This window comes from Schistocerca serialis, chromosome 2 (assembly GCF_023864345.2).
Source record: "Schistocerca serialis cubense isolate TAMUIC-IGC-003099 chromosome 2, iqSchSeri2.2, whole genome shotgun sequence".
Taxonomy (NCBI): Eukaryota; Metazoa; Arthropoda; class Insecta; order Orthoptera; family Acrididae; genus Schistocerca; species Schistocerca serialis.
Window position 1 is genome coordinate 388909824 of NC_064639.1, and position 23777 is coordinate 388933600.

Sequence of the window (23777 nt, forward strand, 5' to 3'; positions counted from 1 at the left end):
CTATGACTATCTAAGATAGATTAAGGAAAGCAAACCTATGTTTATAGCTTTTGACAAATCTGATTGGATACTCTCCTTGAAATTATGAAGTAAAACAAGGGTAATGCAGTGCAGTTGAATGAAATCAGATGACATTGAGGGCATTGGATTAGGAGATGAGATACCAAAAGCAGTAGAAAAGTTTTGGTATTTGTGCAGAAAACGGCTGACAATGGCCAAAGTAAAGAGGATATGAAATGCACACTGGTTACAAAAAGAAAAGCATTATTGAAAAAAAGAAATGCGTCAATAGTGAATAAAAAATTAAATGTTACGAAGTTCTGAAGATTTCTGTCTAGAGTGTAGCCTTAGCCTTGTACAAAAGTGAAGTATGGACAAGCAAGAAGAGAGTAGAATCTTTCGGAAAGCAGTTCTATAGATGAATGCTGAAGATTTGGCGGGTATATCACTTAACAAATGAAAAGATACTAAACTGAATGAAAGAGGGAAAAATTTTGAGCATAAATTTACTAAAATGAGGCGTTGTTGATAGGATACAGCCTGAGGCATCAAGAAATCATCAATTTGGTAGCGGAGAGAGAATATAAAAACAACAACAACAACAACAACCAACAACAACACAGGTAATTCAAATACAGTTTATATGTGTAATAATCACTTGTAGAAACAAAGCAAGAAAATTGCTACAAGTACATTGGTGTCCAAAATTAGATCAACAAACCACTATTTTCCCATCCTAATTTATTATGTAATCATACAGGTGGTCAACAGATGTATGTACTATCATGTTCTGCACAGATGATGTCATTATGTTCAACAGACAACCACACCAACGATGACATCAGGGCACCTATCAAATGGGGTGGTGTTTGCTGGGTAGCCCCACATCCACAATTGCTGTGTATACAGTCAAAGACAGTATGGCACAGACAAGACGCCTACCAAAACCTCTGTGGTGGAAGGCCATATGAAGAATGGAAGCAGGATGGCCTAATGTGAATCTTTCTGTTGTTTCTAAGATGTAGCGACAGTTTATAGAGACCTAAACTGTATCCCAAAGACCAGGGCAGGACTGTTATTTGGCTGTAAGGGCATGATGGTACCGCCTTAGTACTGCACGACAACTGGTATCCACATGACGTGTTGTACCAAGACAAACGATGTACAGAAGGCTTTGGCAGAGTGGCCTTAATTAGCAGAAAATTACTGTATATGTACTTCTGCGCATTTTCACAGAAGGGAACGCCTAAAGTGGAGTTATCAACATGTCACCTGGACAGTAAAACAGTGGGCCAATGGTCCCGATTTGGTCTGGAGAGTGATTCTCAATGGATTCTCATCTGTGGAGAACATGGAACACGATTTCAGGAACTGATATCGAGGACGATCGCTAATGGTGTGGGCGGGGATTATGTTGACCATTTGAACACCTCTTCATGAAACTGTATGGGCAAATCACCAAGGCTTAACTGCTGTAAGGTACTGTGATGAGATCTTGGGACCTTATGTGTGGTTGCTGCATGGTGCTGTGTGCCCATACTTTGTGTTGACCTCATAGAGCACGCGTGGTTGATGTTTTCTTGGTAACGGAAGATGTTGTATGCCAAGTGTGGCCTGTTCACCCCTCCAGTTTGAATCCCATAGAGCTTGTCTGGGATGCACTAGCGGGATGGGTTGCATCTTGTTAGCATCCACGAACCACTCTTCAAGACTTGCGAACAGCTCTAGCAGGAAGAATGATTGTTATCGCCTCAACATGAGATTAAGGGTTGCCGGAAGGATGAAAATGACAAAATTAACATTTTTTTTTTTTCATTATAAAATTATTCGGAGTTTTCTAAATAAAACAAATCAAGTTTCACCCTTCTAAGTGAATTCCAAGTGTGCTTTTTATCGCTGCAAAGTTGACGTGCCGCTTAAATGGTTGTAGCGACTTGATGTGTCACCTCTGATGGTGCTGCTCGCTGGCTGCAAGCAGGGTATCTTTGTGGAATTAGACAGTGTTTCATTTTCTAACATTGTATGGCTTTATCTCTGTGACAAGTGACTGTTCATATCGGTAAACATAAATGCTATACCATGTGTGTTGACTTGTGGAGTTTGCTTTGTGTTGTTTAGCTGTTTAATTTTGCGTATTTGACGAATTTTGCTCGTACTTGTTTTACGTATTTGGTTTGTGGATATCAATATGCCCCGTTCCTGCAATCAAGTGTTTAAGAAATGGCACAATGAGTGGAAGGAGAAATCTTTTGTTGTTTTGAAGGGAGATGCTGTTCAGACTGCTTCACCGACTACTCCAAATGAATGTGATAGAACTTCTTCCAGCAAAAAACTTTGTGACAGCAAAGAAAAATTTGAAAACTATGAAAGTGACAGTAATTATGTGAATGAAATAATTAACATTTCCTTGCTCTCTAATATTTTGAAACATAACGTATTATGCCAAGTTTGCAAAGAAAGAGGACTGGAATTGAAAATAACTTCACCCATTGGTTTAGCATGTAAAATGTTGTTGAATTGTAACAAATGTGCTGCAGAAGTTTAGTTTTCTAATTCTAACAGTATTCCTCATAGTGGTAATAGTGGAAAGAAAGTGTATGATATAAATGTTAGGCTAGTGTATGGCTTGCATTGCAATGGCAAGGGCAGTGCTGCAGGGACAATGTTATGTGGAATTATGAACTTGCCAAAACCAACAACCAAGTTTGAATTTTATAATGAATTGGTGGGATCTTCTGCTGAAGATATTGCTCAAGCAACAATGAAGAAAGCAGTTGAAGAAGCTGTGACGAATAATGGGAATTCTAGAGATTTAACTGTTGCTTTAGATGGATCATGGCAACGTAGAGGTCATAAATCTCTAAATGGAGTTGTGACAGCTACCAGTGGAGACAGTTGCAAAGTAATAGATGTTGCTATCCTCGCAAAACATTGTAGATGCAAGGGCAATACCAAGGATGAACATAGTGAAAGTTTTAAGCAAATTTTCACTGCATGAGTGGAGCGATGGAAGCAGAGGGAATGAAAGCAATTTTTTCCAGATCACAGGAGTGGTATAATGTACGATATATTAACTATCTAGGAGATGGTGATTCTAAAGGATATAAAGCTGTAGAGGAACTCAAACCTTATGGCAATTAAATTCACATTAAGAAACAGGAGTGCACTGGACATGTGCAGAAGCACATGGGGGCTCGCTTGCACAAACTAAAGTAGACATTAGGATCCTAGAAGCTTAGTGATGGTAAGACCCTTGGAGGAAAAGGAAGATTGACAGATGAAGCAATTGATAGATTGCAGAGGTATTATGGGTGTGCAATTAGGCATAATACAAGAAGCAATGAGCATATGAGGAGAGCAGTATGGGCATTATTTTTTCATACTGCATCAACAAATGAGCACCCACAACATGCACTGTGCCCCACAGGTGATGACTCATGGTGTAAGTACCAATCAGGAAAGGAATATGCCCATTAAAACAGTTTGCCAAATGCAGTGATTGATGTAACCTAGCCCATATTCAGAGATTTATCACAACCAAGTTTATTGCAAAAGTGTTTACAAGGGAAAACACAAAATCCAAATGAAAGTGTAAATAATTTAATTTGGATTAGGATCCCGAAAGAGTGTTTGTACAAATAAAAACATTGCATTTGGAGTGTATGATACAGTGGCAACATACAATGAAGGAGTTGTTATCAAATGTGATGTTCTGAAACATTTAGGTTTCCAACCAGGACACACCACCATTTCCACAATGCACCTAATTGATGAAGAAAGACTAAGAGGTGCCGGAGGAAGAAGCAAAAGCCTACAACATGCAGCAAAAGGGAAGGAAAGACCAGTGAGAAGGAAACTAACACTGGAAAAAGAAGAGGATGCTGATAATATATCATATGGGGGCAGGAATGTATTAAAAAACTTAGGAAGCCATTTCCAGTAACTTTAAAATTTTCATCTTTGAGGAACATTTTCTTGAAAACTGTTAACAGTATGTCAATGAAATTTATACAAAATATTGTTTACTTCTTTTCCTTCATTTTTATAATCAAATGTAAAAAAATATTGTATAATTCAAGAGTTATAGAAGGAAAAGTGCAAAATTTTATGGAAAAATGTAGCATCTGTTTAAAAAAAATGTAAAACAAAAACCAATAAATATTTTTTAACATGGCATTATAACTTTGTAGAGAAATATTCAGTGAACATGTAGTCCAAATTTCAGAGCAATATGTTTAATGGTTTTAGAAAAAATGTTTCTTCTATTTGCTAAAATTAACATGGAGAAGATGGATTCTTTCGGCTCCCCTTAATGACATCATTGACAGAATGCCCCACCGCTGTCAGGCCTGTATTGCTGCCAGAGGTGGTTACATCCTAAACTGAGCTCATTAACCAGTTGTCAGAATGTATGTGTGCAAATCTTTTAAGTTGGAAAAAAACAAAGAACATTTTTGTCCACCATTATGCATGTTGTAGTTGTTTGCCTTATGTGTACTTTACCTTGTTTCTACTTTATTATTGCCCGTTTATATTGTTTTGTGGCAAAATAAACACAGTCTTGCAAAATTTCGTTTTGTTGCTTTAATTTTGGACACAAATGAAGTTTAGACAAGGAAACAGAAAAAAAGGCAAAAAAAGAAACAGGCAGGCATGACATAAATGTAGAAATAAGATGGAACATACGACGAGCATATTCGTTTGGATAGTGTGACAAAATTTGGTGGTAATGGGCTATGGCTGCACACAACTGATGCAAGTTCCTTCACTAACAGCATGACTTTGCCTGCAGTGCCTCTCCTGGTCTCATGACCATATCACTTGGACCCTAGCCGACTGGAAAACTGTGGCATGGTCAGACGAGTCACGATTTCAGTTGGTAAGAGCTGATGGTAGGGTTCGAATGTGGTGCAGACACCATGAAGCCATAACCAAGTTGTCTTCAAAAACAAGTACACTAACATGAACTGCATCATCAAACCACGCCTGTAATGGATGGCTATAATTAATGTGCAGCTACTCACAGAGGTCCAGTGCGGGCTGTAATTATCATGTAGCTCAAAACTTGGTAGGTATGCTAAGGAGTTAATGCATAACCAATGAACGCTGAAAAAAAGTAGTTCGAGTTTTGGCCACTACCTGCAAATATGGTGCTGTACACTGTTTCTGTGACAGTATGACTTCCACACTCTTATCTGGCAAGCCATAACATGATTGAATGATATGGCTATTGAGTATTGAGAAGACAGACTGTGTGCTGTTAATGAAACTGTTTTACTGAGTAGCAGCAATTATACTGCTGCACTGTGAGGGTATTGCCTGCTGAAAGGTCTGACAAGAAGCCCACTGTCATTACATGGTTTAAAGATGATGGTAATGAAATTCAAAAACACGGGTGAGCTTGGTGTGGCACCTGGAAGAGGAAGGTGTCTTATCCTAGCGAAAGTTATTGACGAGGTTGCAACTTACAATGCAACACATACCCCAGTGCTCATGCAGTGTCAGGTGAATTGTGCATCCCATGGTGAACAGTATGGAAAGTTTGCAGTCTATATTACACTGGTACCCACACAGGATGCAGATGTTGCAGCAACTGAAATGTCATGATGTGCAGAAATGTTCTGAATTTGCTCTTTGGTTTCTGGCATGGATCAAAGTTGATGACATGTGGCTGAGCAGTATTCTATAGAGTGACAAGGCACATTTTACACTACAGGGGGCAGTGAATACACAAAACTACCAAATTTGGGGTACTGTTATATTATGTGTCATGCACAAGGCGCCACTGCAGATGCTGTGTGTGACCGTGACGCGTGAATTCACAAGCACCTTCATTCTCAGTCAGGTGTATCATGATGTCTGCACTTTATCAAGACCTCCTTGTAAAGTATGTAATTCCTGATTTGGAAGAGTGCAACTACATAGAAATGACTCTTTTAATGAAAGATGGGGTAACAGCTCATGTTGTTTGCCCAGTGAAAGACCTGCTTAATGCATCCTTTCATGAACATGTTATCTCCAGAAGTCGTCCAGATGCATGACTTGCAAGATAACCTGTACTGAATCCATGTGACTTTTGGCCCTGGGGATGTCTAAAAGAACATGTTTACCAGGGACATGTCCAGCATATAGGAACAGGTTGCTCAGATTCTACCAGAACTCCTGTGAGCATATGTTGATCACATTGTTTTATCAATGTAACCTCTCGTCGACATCTCTGGTGCTCGTATTGAACAAACTGGATAAGCGACAGTTAATAATAAAATGCCTTTGTTACTTGTATGACCTCTTCTGCCCACATCTTGTTCCTGATCCAATACATATGGAAACATTTCTATATGTCTTTCTTGTATTCACAGAACCAGATTTAACCTGGTGGTTAAAACTAGAACTAATTTTTTTCCCCAGCGTAAATTGGTTTTGCATTAATGCATTGGAACATCTACCAAGTTTTGCTATAATTACAGCCCACAATGGACTTCTGTGAGTAGATGTACTTTAATTATAAACACCCAGTATAACGAGGAGTACATGCATAAATGAAACTGCTTCCATTATATACTTTAGCAGGATAGTGTGGACTTCAGATTAAAAGATAATGTCAGATGCTTTGTCTCTAGTGCAGACCAACATAAACAACAAATGGGAGAACTTAATAACAGATGCGTGGAAATAAACCAGGTCTGGAAATCAATTACAATATGACTAAAATGACATATAATTAACATAGTGAAAAGGAACATTTGATGTGTTTCTGTATTTAGGACAATCGAAGAAATTAAATGTGCAAATATCAAAAGCAATAGAGAGAGGACTGAAATAGCATGAAGCGCTTTTGATAAACTAAACAGGGTTTTCAAGACCAATCTTAAAATTGCAATGTTTTTAAGGGTACGGGATGCAGTTTTGCCAGGTATCGGTCTCTTCATTACTTCACGGAGGAGGTTTTGTTCAATCCATTTCGTTATTTTTGTTATGTGGGAATTAGATTCATTTTTGAAGTAACAGTTTTGTAATAATCCATGTGTGTGTATTAATATACTTTTTTTCAGTTACAGTATAAAATTAAAATGTCTCAAAAAGTCAGTCCCACTTTATTTACGTACATCTAACAACTATTGTTAATACACAGAAACTTAAATTACAAATAATTATTCAACATGATTAATATTTCTAAACATTCTATGTAAAGTCTTTTCATTGTAGAATTATTCCTGATAACTCTAATATCTTTGGTAATCATATGTATTCCACTTCAGCTCTGGTATTGGCTTGATTCAGGTTTACATTTTACGTCTGTGGCCAAAAGTAACATTTTGTAATAAAGAAAAAAAAATTAATGTCTCTGCCAAAAAAGGAACAAAATAAGTTACAAGGTAACAAGAAATATCAGATCTACTTGCAGCATACAAAAATCACGATGAACCTGGGACAATAACGGAAGCTGCAGATCTTGTGCCATCAATGAACCAGTGACACAAAAGGTAAGTAAAAATATACTGAGCTTACTAATCTCAATTTCTTAAATATTGCGATATGCCTATTGTGATACAATTTCTACTGTACTTGGAATGCATAAGGGAGAACAGTAGTCAAGTAGTCAAGCATTACACAATGTGCCTGAAAAGCTAAGTTTACAATCAGTCTGTATTTATAGTGTTGTCTGTATGACAGTGAGATTTGATCTATCCATGTGAAAAACGTTCAAAATTGATGGTCACTTAATGAGAAATGAAGAGACACATACCTTTATTGAGCTATACATATCAAATGGATGATGATGATGGTGAATGTACACACTCAAGAATTGCCATCTGACTGCAACTATGAGTCAATCATGCAATTGATGCAAAAGATCAATTCCATTTGATACAGGATAAGTGGTACTCCACCAGCTTAAGCACCTTGCAGTTGGATTCACATATATTAGTCTAAGACTTTCAGCACTAAGGATAAGAGGAAAATTTTTCCAATTATTCTATAATTAGTGCTCATGCACCAGCTAAAGAAGATTAGAAGGAAGAAAAGGACTTGTTCTACAAACTCTTGGAAAGAAACACAGACCACAATGTAAATAACAGCTTATGTTGATGCCCAGGATGGAAGGGAACAGATGTTTAAATGAACAATAGCTTCCCTCAAAACAAACATGCGACAAGCAATACTAATGGAATAAGGCTCATCTTACGCACAATACTTCAGGATGTGTTGTGGGTTTCTCCCTGTTCCCACACAAAGACACACACAGAGGGCCATGCAAGATATATGAAAGATAGATGTGTTGGTAGATAAAAGACACTAATTGTACCTCTTCATTGTGAGGGACCTCAGAGTCCCAAATCTAGATTCAGATTACTTTGGCATATGGGCATGAATGAAGGCTAGAAAATATAAGTGAGGGGAAACAGATAAGTGAAAGAAGGCACCAACATTTTCATAAACTCCTCAACTATAGAATGTTACCAAGAGGACGCTTAGATATACAAGGAGTAAATGATTCTGCTGAAAATTCTGGCCCAGCAACTCTGGAAGATGTGGGGAATACTTTGAAGTATTCCAGAAGAACTGTTCAAGTAAGATGGCAGTCAGACTGAACAGATTCTCCTAAAGCTATCATTCCAGTATGGGATGAGGAAAAAATGTCCCAGTGGTGGAGAGAAGGAATTGTAGGCTCTGTTTACAAGAGTGGGGATATGTTGCTGGGCTGTAATAACTATCAAGGTATTACGCTGGAGAGAAATCTGATACTCCCATGCTCACAAGAGAAATGCAACAGAATAAACAAAGGCAGGACCTATAGTATTGCAGTCTCAGTTTTTAGAAAGGCAGTTATCCAACTAGGCTACCCTCTTATTAACATAACCAAACAGCAGGAGGAGCTAGTACAGATGGTTCTTCTTGAAAAAATTGTGAGGACATAAGTCAAGCCCCAAAATTCAGGAGAATCTATTTGGATAAGGTGGATCTGATCGTTAAGTATGAAGGGATCAGCACAGTGGTTTGGCTGAAAGAGATGGCACCCAAGAAACCTCCATGTAATGAGGTGAAGCTGCTGGTCAAGACAGCAGAGGAACTATTTAAGACTGCTAAAATATCAATCTGGGTACAAAAATATTTCAGGATTTTCCCACAGGAAACCCGTCAGAGAAAGGATAAGTTCACAACCAGAAAATTCTTGACAGAGGACTGGAACATAATTAATCACACTGTTGTAACTGACAACCAAATCCTTGTGGTGAAAGTCAGAGACAAATTCCTGGATACAATGCGAGATTTAAAACTGTGTTTAGGATTTCTGCAGGTGACTGTCAGGGTGATTAAAGACATAAAAAATGACAATGGAAGCGAGCTGGCAGCTGGAAGTGTTGCAGATAAAGCTGGCGATGGCCTTGATTCAAGCACCCTAATTGTATAAAGGGGATGTATCTGACCTCAGAGGAACTGGAGGCAAGCTGGTTTATGCAAGGAATCTAAAAACCTCCAAAACACGCATCAATGTTAGAATAAAATTTCAGGCATGCTGATGGCAAACTTCTGTTCCAGAGGCTTAGTGACCTTCTGAATGAAACAATGTAAGGAAGAGAGCACATGAGGTGTTGGCGTCAGCATATCTTCCTCATGAGGATAGTGCTCCTCAATCCCAGATCCCAGAAAGTGGGGACATTGATAGTCAGCTGCTTGCAGCTGAAAGAACAACTGCTGGTTGTTTGTGAGGCCAATGCCCATAACCTGGTGCAGGAAAGTAGTGCCACCAAGAGCAGAAGTGAGTATCTACTTGAATACCTATTAAGGAGTAATCCAGAGATCTGGAATAAGGGTAAGGAAGCTACCTTCAGCGATACTGAAAGGGAAGGAGTAACTGTTGTTACTTCTGGGACAATATTGGAGGGAAGTTATATCAAACAATGCCACATGGCAATGGAGCCATCGTTATCTGACCACATGTACGTCTGTTCAAAAAATGCCAGAACATTTGTGATTTTACACCAATGGTATGTTAAAGTGAAATGCAGTTGGCATCCTTACACAAGCCTGTGTTTAATGTGTAACTGCCTATAGTTTCCTTCTTGTACATCTGTTAGGTATTGTTCAGTATTTATTGAGTAGAAAGTTGTTGCACAGTTTGTGAATTTCGAGATGGCAGAGGTAGAGGACAACGCGTCAGCATTAAATTTTGCATGAAACTCAAGAAAACATTTACAGAGATACACCAAATGATGCAGGAAGCCTATGCTGATGAGCAATTAATCCATACTCAGTGTTACAAATGGTGCACATAGTTTAAAAATGGCAGGGTGGAAGTTAAAGATGACCCACATTCAGGAGGCCCGTTGACGTCTGCCAATGACACTGATGTCAGCAAAGTCAACAAAATTGTGTGTGCCAATTGAAGACTGCTGTCTGAGAGAGTGTAGAATAATATAACATTTCAGTTGGATCATGTTGTGACTGATCATGTCATGAAAACCTGAGACAGCATCTTGGCTGTATTGCCACCAAGTTTGTCCCACGGCTCATGAGACAAGACCAGAAAGACCTTTGCCTCACAATCTGTGAAGAGCTTTTGGGTCATGCAAATAAGAATGAGATGTTTCTTAAGAGAATCGTAACTGGTGATGAGACATAGGTCTATGGTTATGATGTTGTCAAGGTTCAATCTTCACAGTGGGTGGGAAAGGTTCTCCATAAGCAAAAAAAGCTCACCAGGCCACGTCAAATGTCAAAGCTATGCTGATAGTAGTCTTTGACGTTGATGGATTAGTTCATCATGAATTAGTGTGACAGGAACAAACTGTTAATTGATGGTACTTCCAGATGTGTTGTGACACCTGTGAAAAAAATGTGAGAAGAAAATGGCATGAAATATGACGGCACAATTAATGGCTCTTGCATCACATCTCTTGCTGCACATTCATCCCTGTTAGTGCATAACTATTGCACAAAAAACGAAATTTTTTTTTTTATGATACAGCAAGAGTTGTACCAAGACTGCTTCCAGAAGTAGAAATGACATTTGGAATGTTGCAAAAATTGTGGAGGAGCGTATTTCACAGGAGACCAAGCTCAATAAGTAAAAGGCAAACATAGAAAAAATTTGTGGACAAATTTCCAGAATTTTTTGAACAGACATCGTATATTCAGCTTAAGGTGTAAATGAGTATTAAACAGACCACAGCCTATACGAATCCTACAACAACAGACTGATATTTGTATGAGAAAGACCTGAACTTATATCTGTTTGAAGTTAAAACTTTGATAAGAAAACCAATAGACTTAGAGGAAATGGCAGACAAAATAATACCTGCTGTCATGAGCCCATATTTAGAAAACTGACCTTGGTGTAACAACAATTTGGAACTGCACAAAGGAAGTAAGAAGACTGTGGAACTTTGCAAGAACAAAAGGACAATGGGCAAAATGTCGAAATGCCCTGGCTATGCACAGTGTTGTTTTAAGCAAGCAAAGCAATCATCCTGAAAGTATTCTGTGAGGATGTAGAAGGTGTAACTGCCAGAGTCAGATTTCACAAAACTCTCACAAGGATACTAAGTAATCCGGAAGGCACATTAAGAAGGGAGGATGTTGAGTATACAAGGATAGTGGATGAGATGCTGGAAGAGCTCAAGACTCACTACCTCCAATGCTTTCCGGCAGATGATTCAGACTGAGATACAGTCCCTGTGAGTTACTGGTTTACAAGTAAACAATGCGAGACCTGGGAATCAGCCAAGGAATGTGTGAGTTTCAATAAAATCCAGTGGAATATGGGGATGTTTCAGCTGTTCAAGTCACCAAGTCCAGATAATATTTGTCCGGCTATGCTGCAACAAGCAGGAGAGGGATTAATCAAACTTCTATGCAGTCACTTTAGTTGCAGCAGTCATTCAAAACGCTTAAAGGAAAGTGAAGGTTCTTTTCATTTTGAAATCGGGGAGCACTGATCATAACAAGACTAAGGACATAAGACATCAGTTGGCATCCTTCCTTCTAAATACATTAGAGAAACTGGTTAACTAAGGTTCCTCTGAATCAAAACTAACACTCAAGCAAATCATGCAAAATTGCACTTCACCAACTTATTAGGACAGTAGAAAAAGACCTACACTTTCAGGAAACTGAGCTCTGTATCTTCCTGGACGTTGAGGGGGGGGGGGGGGCTTTCAACAATACAACGTTTAAACCCCAATGGTTAAAGCTGAAGATCTGCATGTCTTCAGGACCAGTATATATAGGTGGATTAATACTATTACGAGTAGATGAAAGGCAGAAGCCACCATGATGGCTATGAAAATGGTGATCAACACGATCAGAGAGTGACCACGAGGTGGGGTCTCATCCCCCCTATTGTGGAACCTAGTGTTGAATGAGCTCATTAAGGAGGTAAATACTAAAAACTGTTTTTATCAAGGATACACAGATTATTTAGTCATACCAATACTTCACAACCTTGCAAGTGCTGTTTGACTTCACAATGCACTTGGAACAATGTGCAAAATTGCTATAGGAAACAAGATCTAAGGGTTACACCCAGGAAAACCGATGTGCTGTTCATGAGGACACATATGACACACTGAAATCTTAAGCCCTTTCACACAATTTTATCAGCAGAGGGGGTTATGAGAAGTATCTAGGGGTGACCTGGATGTGAAACTAACATGGACCCCTCAGATAAAGAATATATGTTCCAAGGCAAAATGTGCTCTAGGAGGGGCTCTGGAGAAAACTGGAGTGTTGGTTTCAAGAACATGCACTGGATTAATATCTTTGTAATAAGACCATGAGATAGTTTATGGGACTACAGTTTGATGAAATAAAGTGAAAAGAAGGTGGCTGCTACGGAACGCAAAAAGATGGAGAGATTGGTCTGCCTAACCATAACGGGCAGAATTAGCAACACTCCCACTGATGGGTTGGAAATGATGGTGGACAACATTATATGTTTGGGTAACAATGGGAGCTGCAGCAGGAGTGTACAGATTAAAAACTGTAAAACACTGAAAACCTTTAGGTTTTCCTTATTCTACAATTATATAATGGATGTGGTGACATAGGGATGGTCAGGGGAACGCTGGGTCCCCACATCCAGAGACAGAAGCCATATATCTGTGTGTTTGTGTTAGTCTGTGTGTGTGTGTGTGTGTGTGTGTGTGTGTGTGTGTATTTTCTAATTCAGGATAAAACTTAAGTTTTTAACAGTACTCTTCATAGCTCCTTTCTGCGAGCCAATGCCTCCTGTATTTAATGAGTAGTAATCTATCTTTTTCATATTGTTGTTATTCCATGCTAGACTCCACTATTTGCTCAAATCATTTATCAGACACTTATTAGACCAGTGCTTATATAAGACTTTGAAACTTGGTTACTAACATCAAAAGATATTGGAATGCTAGACGCCTCTGAGGTACAGGCAAATCGTACAATCGTTGGACTAACCAGAAAAAGAGGAAGGTGGAGGAGGTAGTGGTACAATCATGAGCTGTGCACTGTACACAAAGATCCACCTATTAGAAGAACAGTGGAATTAGCCAGATTGAGATGGGTGGGGCACATGACACAGAAGTAGATAAAAGAATATTAGTTGGAAATTCAAAGGGACAATCAGTACTGGTTCAACCAAGAATAAGATGGATGCATGAATGGAAGGACAGAGACATGGAGATTCAGCAAAAAATGGACTGTAAGTGATGGAAAGCTTGGGCAGTGGCTCATATTAACTGCTAGAGAATAGGTGAAGAGCAACAGGTTCACAATGAAGTGCAGAGCAATAGAAAATGAAGGCAAACAAAAAGAAGAAGAAGAAGAAGAAGAAGAAGAAGAAGAAAAGAACCATATCACTTGCATGGGGAGAAAGTACAGTGGGAAAAACAAAGTGGCAAATTATGTCCTCATTACTGTTCTTGCTCTATGTTAATAATCTACCATGTTGTTTGACTCAAGACAGACTAAATATGATTATTTCGCAGTCAAGAACATAAAGATAAATGGAGAAAGTAGCTAAGGGTATTTTGTGGATTCAATTAATAAATTTTGCAAAAATGAGGTAGCTTTAAACTACAATAATCAAAGTACATCCAATATTATTATTACTTTTTGAGAACATTGCACATGGGGACAATCAAAGGTCCCAATAAAATATTTTAAAAATGGTAAGCGCTTTGAGTCAAAATGTGACCATATAAAACAACATGATGGCACGCAGTGGAGGTGAAGAGAGCAGGTATCATGGATCCATGAATGCCAACAGCTATTTAGTATGCTCATAATTGACTGCTTTTTCAGAGTTGTGATTGATACAGAATATTGTAAGTTAATTATGCATTAACAATCAGTATATTTAATGTCATCCATTGTAGACAAAAATAAGGTCTGGTCGATATACAGCATTCTTGATTATTTCTTCAGCTTTTCTACTTATGCAGTGTAAAAAGCATACTAGTTTTATTAGTGAAGTGTGCCAACAAGAAATAATAAACAGAGTGGAAAGTTCTGCATTCTCAGCGCACACAGTGATGAAAACTTAAAACATAAACTAACTTTGCTAAAATATTTATGTTCAGCTAGTTTTACCAAAACTAAAAGTGCCATCTACAGAAAGAGAGAAATAAGTAAGTTTCACATTTTCATTAATTGAAGTCTTATGGGATAACATATAGTGGCAACTACTTCCTTGGGAAACAAAATTAATTTAATTTATGTGGGCGATTCACACACTACATAGTGTAGGCATCTGAGTGCAGTGTTAGAATCGTAACTGTGCTCTCAAAGTACCTTAATTGATATGTCTATTGTTAACAATCCATAAGAACTTGGGAGTAATAGAGGTATTCACAAATACAATGATTAAAAAAAAGTTGACATGACTCCCTCACGGTGTCTTATTTAGCATGGAAAGGAGTGAACATGATATAAAAGATGCACATTCTACCTTTCGGAACTAACAGTTGTTTTCTTAGGGAGGATAGAGGGACAAATTGGGGAAGGTTAGAAATAAAGGATATGTCACTCAGTCTCAGCATGACAGGGACCCAGCAGTCGTGACAACAAAAACAAAGGAGAAGGAATATTAGGATTTATAATACCGCCATCAATGTAAGAACAGGGGGGGAGAGAGACGAATTGGGAGCGGAACGGGAGAGGGGGCAGCTTATCAGAGGGAGTAGGGAGTAAAGACAGTACACTGGTAAGTACTGTGCCAGTTTCAATCCAGAGATGACGAGAAATGAATAGCACAGTTATGAACCAGAGAGAGGGGGAGGGGACGACGACGATGACATAGAAGGAAGGTGATAAAGTAAAAGCAAAAACGAAATTGTGAGACAAAATAAACAAACATATAAATGGCATGAGGTATAGAGTTAGTAAACATAATGAGATTGTGAATTAATTAATTGGGTTGATCACAGTAACACTGGAAAGGGGAAGAAAGTAGAACAAGAAAAGGGGTAGCTATACACAGGAAAACTGTACACTGAAAGAGGGTGCAGAAAATAACAGGTAACAGGCAGACATTAAATATGCAGTGAATACTGCTGAACAGCAAAAAGATGACAAGGAAATGTGAGAAGATTGATAAATACAGAAAAGCAGTAGTCAAATAAACTTATGTCCTCAGTTCTGACTGCAACCCTTCCTTCTACTAATCCCTCCTTAAATTTCAGACTGATCAGTCCTTAGCCCTTACTCACCTTGTCCTTGACCTATACATTGCCTCTGTCAACCACCATTTCCAACAGATGCTGCCTCCATTCAAGATTGTACATCTTTCAGTCACTGGATGTGCCAGAAAACTTTATATGACTCTCTGCGAAGCCAGCCATAAACTTGAACAAAATACTTCACACCATTTAATGATACTGTCCAGCTTGCTGATCAAATATTTCAAATGTAGTGTCCCTCTACCTCCCACCATCCACAACAAGAGCTTGCTGAAGCTGAGCCATTAGCTTTGCATGATCGGAGGGCAGAACACTCTTATTATCAACCTTTCTGCAGACACAGTCTCCATTACTGTTGTACTTGACTGTGCAGGGTCAATTTAAGATCCAAGCGACATACATCCCTACTTGGAGAACAAAGTGGATAAGGGAGCCAGAGGTGCCACAACTGAAAAATTTCTGTACAGGATGTTTCAAAATTAGTAGCAGACGCTCGGGGCACCACTCTGAGAGGGTTGTCAGGAGTCCCCAAATGCAAAATTTATACACAGTGAATAATACAATTCATAGCGAAAACTGACATGGGTGAGTGTACCAGGGAAAAGAGGGACACGGGGGTGCCAAATGATAAGTTGCTTATGGAGAAAGATGTTCTCCAGCCCTGTGACTGAGAGGAGTATGCAGAAAATAGACATTGTCAGCTGTCAGATAATTTCACACACAGAACTGTTTCCTAATGACTCCACATCCTTTCCATATATAGAATGAACTATAGAAAATTCTTGGAACCCTAGGCCCCTTACAAGTATTCTCAAATGTTTCATTAGAACACCTTACCACCTGTGATCCATACATCCCCACTTTCTGTCTTCACCCCAAAGTACAGTAAAACGACCATCCTGATCCGAAATAGTTATTGGCTTCAGGCTCCCACAGAACACACCTCACACTTGGTTGACCAGTACCTGCAACCCATCACACAGAGGCTTCCATCCTACGTAAAAGATACCAACTGCTTCCTGGAACATCTCAAATCCATTCTCACCACTCATTTTACACCAACTTCCCACAATATATCATGTTCTCTCTACCTAAGAACACTACCCCTCCCAATGGCCAACTGAAATTCTTCCTAAAATGTCAGTTATTGTTGCTCTAACCAAGTTCATCCTTACTCAAAACTACTTTCTCTCAGTGAGCAAACAGCGTTCTCATCTGAATGTGGTGGCCAAATAGACCACTGAAATAGTATGTCGCAATGATTGTATGCTCTTGAGGGTATTTTTGTTCTGTCGTTGCAACTACAAAATGCACGATATTTTCACCAGACGCATTTCGCTTTATTGAGGTAAAGCATCATCAGTGGTCTGTAATTAAGTTATTTACATTTTTATTTGCTTTAAGATACAAAAACAGTTCATTAACAATAGGTTGATTTGTACTAACAGTGATTTTTCGGCTGATTTCTCACTTACATCGGGAAATGCTGTCTGCTAACACATCGCTGTTTTTCTGTGCTAGACACTGATAATTTTGGTCTCATTTTTAGGTGTTCTGCAGCACTATGCATTTCTTAAGTTTTTCACAACACACTTTATGCACACCACTGTATTCTGTTCATTTTTGTACTTCAAATATGTGTTGTTGTTTGTGTTTTGTAGTGTTGCCAAAATAACCTTTCCACTATTTTGTCTTTGACCTACAACATTTCTTTAAAATTAAATTATTGAATGTTTGTAATTCTTTTTAATCATGTTTCTGTGTAAGAGCAGAAAATGAATAGTGAAGGTGGTGGTTATTGTTGGGTGGCAGTTCTTTTTCCCTTTTTTTTTTTTTGGGGGGGGGGGGGGGGGGGGGGGAACGACACCATGATGAGTGGACATAAGTATACAGCAGTGTGATGGGGTGTGACTTAAAGGAGAAGGTGAGGAGTGAGAAGTGAAAAGAAATGGTGACTGGGGAGAGGGATTGTGGGAGAGTGGAGGGGCTGAAGGATGGAAAAGGCTCTTTCCTTTTCCATGTAATTTCATCAATTATTCCATAGTATGTCTGGTTTCCAATATTTATTTGGTCATTGAGCAACTGTTTATTTTGTGTTACTTTCTGTATGTGGAAAGTTTCTTGGAAAGGGAGAAGGTGCCTGTCTTCACTGATTTTTATGATACTCACATCGTTTTCAATATTGCTTGGTCTATGGTGTTGTTCTGTTGGATGATCCGCAAATGTTGAATGATTCGTACTGTATTTAAGTGCTCTGATGTGTTCTTTATTTCCTGTGTTGAATGTCCTCCCACAATAAGCCACGATCCTGTTGCTGTTAAATTCCGACATGAGCTGGTAGACATATCTCCATTTTACATGAAATCTAACATGATCTTCTCACAGACAGCCAGCATTCAAATGTGATTTCTGAATGAGAACCCACTGCTTAAGCCCTGCTTATGTACAGAATGTAAATGCTGCTACTTTGTGTAGTGGTACTGAAATGCTGATAATTTGCATATCCAAGCATGTACTGCACTTTATGCCAATTTTATGTTTCTTGTATACGATCTTCATATACCACAATTTTAATGGCCAATAGTATAGATAAACCATGTTGTAGAGAAAGTCTGTAGACCTGTGAGACTGCTAGCAAATTAAGCTGAGCACAGGGATGTGAGATCCTCAGAAATTTGTTGTGAAATGTGCAGAAACTTGGAGATGATCAGTGCCTGGAGTAAAGATTAGCAGCTGATCCTTGACATGAACAAATGTAACTTAATGCACAAAATGAACTGATAGCACTGATTAGATGATCAGCGATAAATTTCTAGAATTACTCACAACCTTCAGGTATATTAGAATATGTGTCTGAAGTTACTTATGGTGGATCAGATTTATTGGTAGAATTCTAACAATGTGTAATTTACACATGAAAGAAAAAATTTACAAAAATCTTGTTCTGCAAATTCTTGAGTATTGATTATCTGCCCATATTAATGGAAGAGACAGAAAATAGTCAAAGAAAAGCTGTACGATTCATGAGTTGTGCACTCAGTTTGAGAGTGTCATGGAACTGCTCAATGAACTGCTGTAGGACACATTACAAGAAGGAAGATGTGCACTGCTAGCAGCCTTACTACATCAGTTTGAAGAGAACATGTCCAAAGTGAGTCAAGAAACATATTACTTCATGGAGCTTCTACCTTGTATGATGATCTTTACACTAAAATGAAATCAAACAATGGAAAATCCAGGATGGAGTGTAACAATATTATGAAGAGGAAAGTTGCTACTCACCATATAACAGAGATGCTGAGTCACAGATAGGCACAACAAAAAGACTGTCACAATGTAAGCTTTTGGCCATCAAGGCCTTTGTCAAAAATAGATGACAGACACACAAGCACTCACACACTCAATCACAACTCACACACACACACACATACACAAGACTGCAGCCTCTGACAGCTGAAGCCACACTGCAAGCAACAGCAGCAGTGCATGATGGGAGTGGCAACAGGGTGGAGGTTGAGTATGGTTTTGGTATGGGGTCTGAGTGGGGTACAGCCAAATGGGGGTGCCCCAGGGATCAGTGTTGGGGCTACTACTGTTCCTTATTTATATAAATGATATGCCCCCTCTAGAGTGTAGCCATGTATAGAAATGAAACGTGGACGATAAATAGTTTAGACACGAAGAGAACAGAAGCTTTCGAAATGTGGTGCTACAGAAGAATGCTGAAGATTAGATGGGTAGATCACATAACTAATGAGGAAGTATTGAATAGAATTGGAGAGAAGAGAAATTTGTGGCACAACTTGACTAGAAGAAGGGATCGGTTGGTAGGGCTTATTCTGAGGCATCAAGGGATCACCAATTTAGTATTGGAGGGCAGCGTGGAGGGTAAAAATCGTAAAGGGAGACCAAGAGATCAATACACTAAGCAAATTCAGAAGGATGTAGGTTGCAATAGGTACTGGGAGATGAAGAAGCTTGCACAGGATAGAGTAGCATGGAGAGCTGCATCGAGCCAGTTTCAGGACTGAAGACCACAACAACAACATGCCCTCTAGTATTACGGGTAACTCTAAAATATCTCTGTTTGCTGCTGCTGCTGCTGATGATGATGATGTAAATGATGTTGTGTGCAACATTGGCCCGGTTTCAAGTAGTGTTGTTCATGACCTAAATTCATGGCTTGTAGAAAATAAACTAATGCTAAATCACAGTAAGACTTAGTTTTTATAGTATCTAACACACAATTCAACAAAACCTGACGTTTTGATTTCACAGAATGAGCATTTGATTAGTGAAACTGAACAGTTCAAATTTCTAGGTGTTCAGATAGATAGTAAACTGTCATGGGAAGCCCATGTTCAGGATCTTGTTCAAAGACTTAATGCTGACATTTTTACTATTCAAACGGTATCTTGAGCGAGTGATCATTTGACACAAAAATTAGTGTACTTTGGTTATTTTCATTCTTATGTCATCTGGCATTATAATTTGAGGTAACTCTCCCCATTATAAAAGGATCTTTTTGGTTCAGAAACGGGCGGTTCGGACAATAAGTGGTGTAAGTTCACGAATCTCATGTCGACCCCTGTTCATGAGTCTGGGTATTTTGGCATTGGCCTCTCAATATGTATGTTCCTTACTGTCATTTCTTGTTAACAAATTAGCTTATCCCCAAGAATTAGCAGCTTTCACTCAGTTAATACTAGGCAGAAATCCAATATGCATTTGGATCGCACTTCTTTGACTTTTGTGCAGAAAGGTATGCAATATACTGCTGCATCCGTTTTCAATGAGCTACCACTCAAATTCAAAAATCTTAGCAGTAATTCAGGCACTTTCAAATCAAAACTGAAGAGTTTCCTCATGGGTCACCCCTTCTATCCCGTTGAGGAGTTCCTTGAAAAATTAAGCTGATTCTTGTTGTACTGCTGACTGCATTTACTTAAACTTATGAATTGACTTTTTTGGGTTCATAAGCGTTTTATTTTTACCTGTTGTTCCTTTCATGTTGTAATTTCGTGTACTGTGATGTTCCATGACCTTGGAGATTTGCTCATCAATTTGGTCCTATGGAACTTGACATGTAAATAAATAAATAAACAAAAAAACAATGCATTCAGATTTATATCTCCATGCCTCCAGCTGCCACCATCCACTCACAGAAGTACAGAATCCTCAAGACTCTACTAAGCAAGGCACACTCCGTTTCCGACAAACCAAGTCTGAAGGCAGAGTTGTGTCACCTGAAATCAGTCTTCCACAAAAATCAATACAGAAACCGATAGATTCGGGCAGCCCTGTGACTCATTAGCTACAAGAATCACGTGGATGATGAAAAAACAGAAGAGCACGATAAGAAGACCACTTTCATAACATTTGATGGCAAAATATTGTCAAAAAATGGAACACTACCGTGAAAACACCATGTAGTGCCAACTTTCCACCCACTATCAAAAATACAAGCTTTATTAGGGACAGTTAAAGATGACCAGAGCCTGAAAAAAGAGAGGGTGTATCATGTTCTGTGTGATCCTAAAAAACTTATGTTGACAAATGATCCGCACAATTGAAGACTGATGCGCAGAACATGAGTGCCACACCAGATTACTGCAGTCCAACAATTCAGCAATAACAGAACACTGCATTGAAGATGGACATAAAATGAATAACCAGCAGACGAAGGTCCTGGCTATCACTGATAAAACTTGGGACTGCATTTTCAAAGAACTGAAGTCCATGCAACTGATATTTAATCAACAGGGACACAGGCTTTCAACTAAGCAAGGTATGGGAGCTGATACTTAGCTCCATCAAAGAAGAATGTGACATCCAGATGGTAGATGTGACAGAAACAGTGGGGGGAAGGTAACTGAGGCTCCCTACCCCCTCCACTCATCATTGTACCCCCACCAATGAGGACAGCACAGGGCAAGCAAGGGCAAAACTCTGAACTGGCGCAGGTATAAATACTGCCAGTAAGCCACAGGCACTTAATTCTGTCAGTAGCAACTATTGATAACAGAATAGTTGATCACCAAAATATTGTGGACCTTCAACGACTGGATCCTGCAGTACACTTGAGATCCTAGGAAGCAGCACATACAATGGGAAAGACACAGATCACATTCAATACCCTGTTGCTACACTTCATGTATTGTAAAAACTTCATATGCTGTCCACACAGGGTTTGAGACATTGCTGCTTAAGCCTGTCCTACTTTTTGACGATGACTTTCCAGTGTGTGGAGTATTCCTGTGACTACGCACTTAAGTTTCAATATGACCCAAGCATTCTCAATTTGCCAGTGGCCTTGTCGCGCTGTTGGCAAGCTGGGTGCACTCAGCCCTAGTGAGGCAAACTGAGGAGCTACTTGATTGAGAAGTAGTGGCTCTGGTCTCATAAACTGACATACGGCTGGGAGGTTGGTGTGCTGATAACATGCTCCTCCATATCCCATCCAGTGGTGCCTGTGGGCTGAGGATGACATGGTGGCCGGTCGGTATCATTGGGCCTTCCAAGGCCTGTTTGGAAGATGTTTATGCTCAGTTTGGTTGATGTCAACAGATACCACACATCATTCAAATAGGCTGATTCTCGCCTGATGCAGGAAGGTGTCTGTGAGGTGGGCTTGGTGTGCTCACACATTATCATCTTGAAAGGTGAACCCAGTGCTCAAATGCTGAATTATTAAATAGACAATAGGTTAGAGGATCTCTTCCAGATGCTTTACAATGCTAAAATGATTCTTGATAGCAATGAGCAGCATGCAGTAACCATACATGAAACTGGCTGAACTACCTGCTGAAACCAAGGAACTACGTACCTGCAACATACATTGGTCCCTGGCATTCTTCTAAGACTAGCATCAGGTGTCAGACAAATCCTACAATTGGTGAAGGAAACCCATACCATTGACCCATAGTGTGCGAGGTTTTCTACTGTTGATTATAAAGGACACCTAGAGGTCAAACTGAGCATGTGAAAAAAGTCGCATACTGCCTGGGTTAAGTTGCGCTGCATTTTCCTTGGGGTACTAACAAGAAATAATCTGAAAGTAGTAGTTATTAGATGGATATTGTTGATCATGGGCAACCCTCACGAGGCAGGTATTCAATGTTCTGAGTCTCATAACAATGGCTGAATGTTCAAATGAAGTAGCTGTGGTGCACACCAATTCTCCAGGCAACTTCTCATGCTAGTTACCCCTGTCGCTGTGCAGTGATGGTGTGCACCCCTGTCGCTGTGAAGCGAAGTGATGGTATGCAGATGGGTAAGCCTTGAAATGAACCTTTGAGGCCTGTTGACAGACTGAGTAGTGCACCCAAGCCACACTGTCCCACTGAAGATGGGAAATATCACACATACTACTGCACTGCACTGAAAATGCAGAATTACTCTTCTCTCCACCACTTTGGCTACCTGTACATAGCAATTTCCTGTAGAATATTGAGAAAGAGGTTTCCAATCAAAAGATACGAGTCTTAAGAGTGGTATCAAAATTTTTTTTAGTAGTTTATGGAAAAAAAATTTAATATATCTAACTACACACTTAAAAAGCAATTTACGATCCTTGAGAGAAAGACATTGAACATTGTGAGTCATTTTAGACTGCATTGCAGGCATACGATGTGACTGTAACATAATTCTTGAAAAACAATAACAATAAATAATATGGTCAATTCTTTACAGTGTAAAATGTATACTAAACACAACAGAAACCACATTTAATAAAGACACTTACTTTAAAACTTCAGTCATCTGGTTCAAAGTAAAATTCATTGGATGATTAATGACCTGAATTCCAAAGTTATGTGTAACTTCACTTTTATTTTCTGGCAGTAGCATTCTTAGTATAACATTATTTATGGCATTCATATATGCTACAGACGAAATCCATCCTTTGTTGTTAAACCAAACCTGTAATAACGTAAATAACTTTCAGAGAAACAATCTTGATAATGGATGACATATTGCCATGAGAAATGTTGCAACTATATATTTTTAAATATATTTGTTGTAACAGTCTCAATTTAAAATTGCCATTTGTGACTTAGACCATCACAATAAAAATTTTTAAAACCATCTTCAGCTTTCAGAGCACAGGTTAAATCTCACACA

General features: G+C 39.0%; 1 protein-coding gene across 4 annotated transcripts in view; it reads right to left on the minus strand.

The window, feature by feature from the left end:
- LOC126457215 (ATP-binding cassette sub-family A member 7-like) overlaps positions 1-23777 on the minus strand; it is a 594847-nt gene that overhangs the window by 155406 nt on the left and 415664 nt on the right. For all 4 annotated transcript variants that reach the window (XR_007585450.1, XM_050093334.1, XM_050093335.1 and 1 more), the window contains exon 34: positions 23401-23576. Coding sequence is in view for 3 of the 4 variants with exons in the window: in XM_050093334.1 (XP_049949291.1) it covers positions 23401-23576 (176 nt within the window). In the remaining variant the exon portion in view is untranslated. The remainder of the gene's footprint in view (positions 1-23400; positions 23577-23777) is intronic.